At 40.3% G+C, this 9,738-nt stretch overlaps 1 protein-coding gene across 2 annotated transcripts in view; it reads right to left on the bottom strand.

Annotated features, from left to right (window-relative positions):
- Positions 1-1,485: 1,485 nt before the first annotated feature.
- The window catches only part of STK39 (serine/threonine kinase 39), a 307,207-nt gene continuing 298,954 nt past the window's right edge, over positions 1,486-9,738 (bottom strand). For both annotated transcript variants that reach the window (XM_029224873.1, XM_029224874.1), the window contains exon 18: positions 1,486-3,025. In XM_029224873.1, coding sequence (XP_029080706.1) covers positions 2,951-3,025 — 75 coding nt within the window. In that variant the 3' untranslated portion in view covers positions 1,486-2,950. The remainder of the gene's footprint in view (positions 3,026-9,738) is intronic.

The following is a 9,738-nucleotide window of genomic DNA, read 5'->3' as shown; positions in this document are numbered from 1 at the left end:
GGTTTGTGCCCCGGTCTGGGAAGATCCCACATGCCACGAAGCGGCTGGGCCCGTGAGCCATGGCCGCTGAGCCTGTGCTCCGCAACAGGAGAGGCCACAACAGTGAGAGGCCCGTGTACCACAAAAAAAAAAAAAAAAAAAAAAAAAAAAAAAGAGATAATGATAACTTCCTTTTATTTTAGATCTTTGCAAGTTGACCACAGTAGAGACACATGGGATGTGGGGCAGTTTTTGTATGTATTTAGGTATGAGATGTGAGTGCCTTGATTTTACGAAGAAGTGTAAACCCTCCTGTTTGTCAAAGCATGTGAAGCTGTCCAAATAAATAATGCCAAATATCTGTGTTAGCGAAGTTTAGGTCTTTGCCAGTGAGCACCATCACAATGTGTCAGGTTTAATCAAAAGCCTGATTAGGAGAAACAGTCACAGAGGACTGCCTAAAGGAAACATAGCCCACTCATTCCACTCAGTTTTAAATGTGTTATATCTTTCTAGACCACAAGTGAGAGCAACTGCTTGGATCACACTCTCAGCTCCTGGCTGACCAGCATTTCCTATCATACACCCTACACATCTGGGCCCCCGCAGAAAGTACTAGAAAGGGTAAGTGTTCAAAACTTGCGATATATGTATCAATGCTTTGAGAGTTTTTAAGTTTCTGAATACATAACTCAAATTTCCAAGAAGAATTTCATCTCAGGGTTTAGTACTAGGAAAAATCGTGTTTCTCCTTGAGAAAAAAAAGTGTTCCTCTTCACTGTTGCTGTGTTGGAAGCTCTAATCCCAATCTGTGTGCTGCTCTAGCAATGATGCAGGACCTCATCATGAACTTCTGTGTCCTAACTTCATACTTGCATTCATCTTGTTAGCCAAATCTTACTGACCCTTCATCCTAATTTCTTTATGTATTTGAAAGTCTGTATCTTGGTATATAAATATATGTAAGCCCCCTCAAATACCATTAGGAAAGATATGGGAATATGGGCGTAAAGAAAATATAGCATTATTCTTTGCTATATTGCAAAAGAGAGTTCTACAGTTCCTCATGTACGTTTTAGTCTGAGAAGAATATGAGGGTCTTGTCTTATACTGTTTTTGGCCACAAGTTGTGCAGTGGATGTCAGGAAGCCAGGGCCCTAGGAGGCCAGCTCTGCAGGAAGCTCTGAAAGGCCCTGGACAAGTCCTGTAACCACTCCTGCCTTAGCAGATAGAAGGAATTCTTCTCACTTGTCCCCTGCAGCCCTGTGGTTTTTGATTTAAAGACAGACTGTCTACATGGAGTGTGAATGTTTGTCTTTCATTCTTTTATCAAGCAATTGTCATACCTGATTTTCTGTGACTGGACGGATGCCTGATGGATGCCTTAGTCTTCCTCCGGGGCACTTTTCACCAGTTAATTCTCACTAGGCATTTTATGAAAGCACTAAATATCACTGCAGCAATGCAGACACTGCCTAGAGGAGGAATGAAACAATGTGACACTACCTCTTTGTGCAATAATACACTTTTATTTTCCTTTTACCTTTGCAGTCATCTTTGAGTAATTGTTGTGTAAACAATAGAATGGAATGAAATTACATTAAATTGTATGCAAATGGCTCTAGAACACCTTAACAATTATGACAAGGCAATTATAAATAACTTTTTTGTCCTTAGTAATATATATTTGCTTTTTAAAGTACATTAAAGAGCTGCCATATCTAGGGTTAGCTAGGAAAGAGCAAATGCTACCATCTGGGAGCCACCTCCCTGAAAGTTTAGACTCCAATTTTGAAAATCCTAAGGTTTACTATTCCATAATGTATAGTCAAGCAGAGGGCTATTTGGGTTGAAAGTATTTATTCTTGAAACTTAACAGCGTTTTACCTTTTGGTCATTGCACAAAACCCTTTGTATTATTTTTCACTCCATCTGGGTATTCTGCAGAATTTCAAGTAAAACACGGATTCTGGTATACTTTCAAGTTTGTCACCTTTGGAACGACAGATCCTATCACTTCAGGAGATGTCAAATCAGAGGTGGGTACATAATTAGCAATCTAATAGAATGGCAACGTTTTATAGAGCATCCTAAACGTCCCAGTGAAGCAAAACTTACATATGCCACTTTACGTAGAGGAAATTTTAGAGCTGAGACTATTCCAGAGTAAAGCAGCCTCAGGCACATTCTTAATGTGAAAGTTTTTTTGTTTTTGCAAGGCACCTCCCTCTCCCAAGAGACAATCAGCTTGTGGACTGGTTTTCAGGCAAACCAAAAAGAGTAAGTAAGCATCCTAGTTCCTAATTCAGTCATTTCAAAATTCACAAGTTATAAATACTCCAAAGATAGACCTGAAACTTTTTGTTTAAATAACAAGAGAGTAACTGCAAGAAGCATATATAATCAAAAACGGTTTTTTCTTTCTTCTAGCTAAGGTGTGTAATGCATAAATATATGAAAAATAAAATTCACAGTCAGTTTTAAAACTAGAATTCAAGTTCGGCTAATAAATCTTAATTTTATATTAATTTCTAAATACAACAGAAGAGGCAGTATTGTCAGATGTACAATAAAGTATTATAACAGAAAGGAAGGACAACAATGAGAGAAGAGATAGGCTTCTGATAGAAAAAATTCCTTTTGTTGCCAATAAATAGGACCACCTGAGTGTGTTTCAGATTCTTTTCACGTAAGGGAGATCCGAATTGACTGCTGAGGGTACTAAATAGCTTTTGGAAAAATGAGCAACAGTCGTGCAGCTGTGGTGTTTGCTTGTTCTCATACTGTGGGTTGCTAGAGAATAAAGCAGAACTCAGTGTTGTTAAGTTTAAAAAAATTCTTTTTTATCCCGTTATGTTGAAGCTGGCCTCTTCACAATCCTCTGATTTTGCTAGGGGGTGGGAGGAAGTGGCAGGGGAGGGAAAGGTTGGGGGGAGGCATGGCAGATCAGGGCGACATCAAGGGACAGACATCAGCTGACACTCAACTGAGCAAACCCAATCAGCTTCACTTCGTCGGGAATCTCCGACCCGTCACAGCCAGAAGCCTGAAAAGGGAAAAAGAAACGCTCAGTGCTGGTTGGTGGCTACTGGTTTTTTACAGACTTGTTCGTGTGACGGCAGATCCAAGCACCGTCTTCATGGGGCCAGGTGTCCCGTCTCTTCCAGGAGACATCCTTCAGTGACTACTGGGTGCTAACTACCCTGAGAAATCTGGACCTCCAGTACAGAAGGGATTTGTTACCCGTGAAAACACCACCACTGGAACCACCGATGAACCACAGGACTGTGCAGAAGGTACATACACAATCTCAACAACTAAGTAAAATGCTTTTAAATATGCTTTACTTTTAAAAGAATATTATGAAAGTGAGCAGAAGAGATCTAACAGGTCACACTCAAGGGTAATTTGGTTTTTATCAAAATCACTTCCTTTGTCAGACTGGCCAAAAAAAAAAGTGGTCACCAAGTAGTTAGTGGAACAGCTCATGACAGACAACTGTTGGTTTAAATATGTGTAGATTTTACACGGAAAGGTACCATAACAAGTTTTTCCATAAACAATTTATAAATTACCAAGTTATAGAGTGCCAAATACTTTATCATTGCAAAATCCAAAGAAACTGCAAATCAGCCATTGCCCATCAAAGCTTTCACTGGCCCTAATTCAGCTTATTCTCCTCTTTTTGACCTCCCTCTCCTACACACGCACACAGAGTACTCAGATCACCATTCTAAGTTGCCTCTTCACCCCGTAGTACAAAAATCACAACTGGACATTATGTAAGTACTACGAGTGGGGTGAAGAAAGTTTGAATGCCTGGGAATGGGCAGTTAATTACCAAAGGGCCATACAAACCTTTTCTTGGCCTAAATTATTGCCTGCTAAATTATTGTTGAAACAATTAGTTTCCCAGGGTACGAAGCCCTTTCCAAAATCATCACGGTGAAGCTGCTTAGCATTGCTCCAAAAAAACGTACAGAAACCAGTCCTTTGCCAACCCCAGCATTTTCCTTTAAAATAAGCAGCTAATTAGAACATATAACTTAATATTTTAAAATAATTATCCTTAAAATAACAGTGTGAGCAGTTATCCATAGCCTAAAGAGTAGGAATATTTTCACGTGACAGATAAGATATTCAGTAAAATACCATTTCCAATTTCCATTGTTTGCATTGCCAGGGTCAGAAGTGCTTCTTATCACTGTGAACAAAGCAGTCATACTGATACTGTAATGCTTACCATACCACCCCACCAATTTTCTCCTTCTACTACCTGTTTCTTGATCTGTCCTCCTAAACTTCCCTTCTCTCCTTGTCGCTATTGCCAACAACGTCATTTACTCAGCGCACTGATGCGGGCAGAGACAATCTGTGTAGACAATTGACAAACATCTGAGGTCAAGCTATTGCTGCTGCCGTTGACAAAGAGGTCAGACTAGCAAGTGTGAAGCACGTCAGTGCATTTGAAAGCTACATCAGAAATTTGTAAATGTGAATAGCAGGAGGTTAAAATGGCTAGAAATAAAAACATTAAAATCCTTCCAGTGAAGAGTAATAGAAGTGAGAATTGTAGTCAGTCAAACCAGTGATTATGTGGGTACACGGCATAGGGGGCCCACGTCCCGTCCTATGTTCTGTTTCCTGGCAAAGAGGCACAGGCCAGGGGGTTTGGCTTTGCTTCAAGGCACTCAGCCCTCCCTCCTCCAACTATCTTGCTAGCTCTCTCTTAAGGCCAAGTCCTTGCCTCTTTGCGGCTTGCTCACGAGGGCAACATGCATCTAGAGAAAAGTGACCAGAAACCCTTAACGCAGCAGTTCTCAAACTTTATCAAGAACTCCAAACAGTTATGTCTCTAACGCCAAACAGTTATGTCTCTGTGGGTTACATTTATTGTACCGACTTAGAGATGTTAAAAAAATTATTTTTATAAACAAATGGGACAGAGCCAAACTTACAAGCTTTTGCACAGCAAAGGAAACCATAAACAAAGCGAAAAGACAATCTACAGAATGGGAGAAAATATTTGCAAACAAACAATGCCACCGACAAGGGCTTAATTTCCAAACTATACAAACTTTCCAAACTATACAAACAGCTCATACAACTCAACAACAGAGAAACAAACAATCAAAAAATGGGCAGAAGACCTAAACTGACATTTCTCCAAAGAAGACATACAGATGGCCAACAGGCACACAAAAAGATGCTCAATCGCTAATTATTAGAGAGATGCAAATCAAAACTACAATGAGGCACCACCTCACACCGGTCAGAATGGCCATCGTTAAAAAGTCTGAAAATAACAAATGCTGGAGAGGATGTGGAGAAGAGGGAACCCTCCTACACTGTTGGTGGGAATGTAAGTCGGTGCAGCCAGTATGGATGTTCCTCAGAAAACTAGAGTTACCATATGATCCAGCAGTCTCACTCCTGGGCATATATCCAGACGAAACTAATCCAAAAAAGATCATAGCACTATTCACAACAGCCAAGACATGGAAGCAACCTAAATGTCCATCAACAGAATGGATAAAGATGTGGTACATATATACAATGAAATACTCAGCCATAAAAAAGAATGACATAATGCCATTTGCAGCAACATGGACGGACCTAGAGATTATCGTACTAAGTAAATCAGAAGGAGAAAGACAAATACCATATGGTATCATTTACGTGGAATCTAAAATATGAACCTATCTGCGAAATAGAAACAAACCCATGGACATGGAGAACAGACTTGCGGTTGCCAAGGGGGAGAGGGTTGGGGGAAGGATGGAGTGGGAGGCTGGGGTTAAAGTTATTATAGATATAAATGGAGAAACAACAAGGTCCTACCGTATAGCACAGGGAACTATTATATTTAGTGTCCTATGATAAAACCATAATGGAAAAAGAATATTAAAAAAAAGAATGTATCACTTTGCTGTATAGCAGAAATTAACACAAAGTTGTAAATCAACTGTATTTCAATAGAAAATATTTTTAGTAATGTTAAAGTACTAAATATATTTTAAAACATAAAACATGTTTATGTAGATTATCTGGTACTGACCATCTTAGAAAATAGTTATTTCTAAAGTATTCATTTACTGATTCATTAAACATTATAGAAGTAAACCCACTGCGTGCTAATAAATAAAATCTTCATGAAAAATAAATAACCATAGTTTCATTTGAGAAGAGTGGCACTACTTTTTCCCTTCTTGCAAATCTTTAATGTTTTGCTTAATAGAAGATGGCTGGCTTCTTACACCTGCATCTGCATTCACTCTATTGCTCTGTTTTCCTTAAAGTGTATAAAGAAAATCCAGTCTTTCACAAATAGGTAATTGGAAAAGGGAAGAGTATCTTAATAGCCTTTCCAGATAATTGTGGATATCATTTGTTACTATGCCGAAAGGGAGGTTCGCTGCTGCTTCAAGGCCCGGGCCCAGCCAGTGGGTGGCCGTTGAGAGGACGCCAGGGGACACAGCCCTGAGCCTGTCCCCGGGCCCCTCAGCTCTCCTGCTGGCCCCGAGGCAGGAGGACCTGGAGGGCCCAGGGAAGAAGGCCCGATCTTCCTCTCAACTGTGCTCTCTGCCATGGGGACCACTGCGAGGCTGACTGCCAAGTGGTATTTTCTTAAAGCTTAGTTGCAATGTAGAATGTGAAACCATCACATTCAACGTTTCATAACTCTATTATAGTAAACAGTGGTCTATTTTACCTTTGAATGGATCTGTTACCTGTGTATGATGTTTTAGCATCACTGAGCTATGCAAACCTTCCAAATGTTGACATTAAACAATATCAGCAAATCATATTTATTAATATTACCCATCACCAAGCTCATCAGAAATGCCTTTTAAGTACTGGGGGTCGGGCGGGGGGGTGTTTCTGTCAAGCTTACCGTGGCAGATAGAAGTTTTCTAAAATCCTGTTTTTGCTTGAAATCTGAAGTTTCTTATCGACAACAAATATTGTCAGTTGTTTTCCTTAACGTGTCAGGCTTACTTGGTTCATTTTGAAAAACAAGTCTGCCAAATCCCTAGTCTGAATAGCCAATGTTTGTCAGTTGTTCTTCCAAGTAAAAGTGATATTCCATGAAAAAAAAATATTGGCTAGTTCGGCTCACAACTCAAACAACTCACCAGTGCTTTTCCTGGAGACAACCATCATACTTCAGTACTGAAGAAATGCTTCCCACCTCATCACACAGAATACTAAAAAGACGTGTTCTCAAGTGGGGACTTGAGCCAGTTCCACTTACTTCTTAAAATTTTATTTACTCACTGAGTGATGGAATGAGTGCTTTGAAGATGATGCCTACTACTACGCACGGTTTGATGTTCCTGCCTTGATGTGTGCCAACATCAGGAGCTTTAACCACAATGGCTTTTACACCAAATGTCAACACAATGGAAAAGGCCAAGTAACACCTTAGTATTGTTAGGAAAAGTTTTGACACTCAGGGTCCCTTAAAATGGTTTCAAGGAATCCCAGAAGTTCAGTACCCTCACTTTGAGAACTCCGCTTCAGAGGAAAATGTATCCGTTATCAGGACTGTAGCATGATAGTGTAACACCACTGCTCTCACTCAAGTGTCTGTACTGATTCCGGAAAGCCCCACTTCTCCATCCCTCCTGACACACCAGCAGGTGTGGCCCACATCCTGCGGAGGAGTTGAAGATGCGGTTGTCCAGCATCGATCGTAAGGATTCCTCACCACCTGGAGAGTTTCTGACCTCCTCAGGTGATTCAAAGGTTCAGCAGTTTGAGAACCTCTGTTCTACCCTAGTGCGCCACAAAGTGTGAACCTCCCTTTCCTTTAGAACGGGGGTTCCCAAACTTCAGCATCAGAATCACGTGGAGAGCGTGTTAACACATGGATTCCTGTGCCCCATTCCCCCGACATTCTGATTCCTTAGGCCTGGGATGGGGCCCCAGAATTCACATTTTTATCAAGTTTCCAGGTGAAGCTGACACTGTCCATCTGGGGACCACACTTTGCAGAACCACTGTTTCACACTGAACAGGAGACAGCTGCTATGCTACATGGACCTTCTTGAACTGACAGTTTCGGCAGGGGGAGTAAGTTTAATACTCTCAGCTAGTTTTTATATCATTTCAGTCCTGGCTTTACCTGTACTTTGGGGAATGTTGCCTCAGTTGTGCAGCCTCGGGAAATAAGGCTCTTTAGTCATTAATTACCAATGCTTATAAAATTGCTATCTGCTGCTCACCGTCAGTAATTATTAGAGAAACGCAAATCAAAACTATAATACAATGAGGTAACACCTCACACCAGTCAGAATGGCCATCATTAAAAAGTCTACAAATAACAAATGCCGGAGAGGGTGTGGAGAAAAGGGAACCCTCTTGCACTGCTGGTGGGAATGTAAGTTGGTATAGACGCTATGGAGAACAGTATGGGGATCCTCAGAAAACTAAAAATAGAGCTACCATACGATCTAGCAACCCCACTCCTGGGCACCATATCTGGACAAAACTCTAATCCAAAAAGATACATGCACCCCTATGTTCACAGCACCACTATTCACAATAGCCAAGACATGGTAACAACCTAAATATTCACTGACAGATGAATGGATAAAGAAGATGTGGTATGTATATACAACGGAATACTACTCAGCCATAAAAAAGAACGAAATAATGCCATTTGCAGCAACATGGATGCAACTAGAGATGATCATAATACTAAGTGAAGTCAGAAAAAGAAAGACAAATACCATGTGATATGACTTATATGTGGAATCTAAAATATGACACAAATGAACCTACCTACAAAACACACAGAATCAAGGACATAGAGAATTGTCTGGTGGTTGCCAACAGAGAAGGGGTTGGGGGAGGGATGGAGTGGGAGGTTAGGGTTAGCAGATGTAAGCTTTTATATATAGAGTGGATAAACAACGAGGTCCTACTCTAATAGCACAGGGAACTACATTCAATATCCTATGATAAGCCATAATGGAAAAGAATATTAAAAAAATACGTATAACTGAATCATTCTGCTGTACAGCAGACATTAACACAACATTGGAAATCAGCAGTTTTTTATTGAAGTATAGTTATCTGCAATATATGTGATTAAACTTCAGAAACTAAAATCTATATGGCTCATGTAAATGTGTACCAACTGGATGTTAATTACATGCACAGTTGACCCCTGAACAATGCAGGGGTTGGGGGTTCCAACAGTCCAAGCAGTCGAAAATCCAAATGTAACTTATATTTGGCCCTCCTTAAACATGGTTCCTCTGCATCTGCGAATTCAACTAATCACAGGTTGTTAGTACTGTTGTAGGTGTTTACTGAAAAAAGTTCGTGTCTAACTGGATTTGTGCAGTTCAAACCCATGCTGTTCAAGGGTCAACTGTACTTATAATTTGTGTTGTTTCTTCAAGGACAAATTAAACATTTTACATTTTCACTAACACGATTTTAAAAATCCCACACTGAAAGCAGCCAAGACTTACCTACTTTACAAAACTGCAAGGTAGCATGACTTAAAAAAATTTATGAAGACTTGCCTTGAGGCTTACAACGATAAAACCATACTGCTATGTCAAACTCAAAGCACATAGTACTTGAGCTGAAATGCCGCCTATGCCTGAACCACTTTGTTGAAAGTGGTAAGAAGGTTTACTGATCTCCCGGCTCCCAGCCACGTCAACAACGGAAATCATACTTCACTTATTATCTTACCTGTCAAAGGAAGCTAAAGATCTCATTGGGTGGAGAAAAAAAAGT

Source organism: Monodon monoceros, unplaced genomic scaffold (genome assembly GCF_005190385.1).
Source record: "Monodon monoceros isolate NGI ecotype Baffin Bay Population unplaced genomic scaffold, NGI_Narwhal_1 Super_Scaffold_16, whole genome shotgun sequence".
NCBI lineage: Eukaryota > Metazoa > Chordata > Mammalia > Artiodactyla > Monodontidae > Monodon > Monodon monoceros.
The sequence above is the reverse complement of the archived record's forward strand: the minus strand, read 5'-3'. Positions and strand labels throughout refer to the sequence as shown.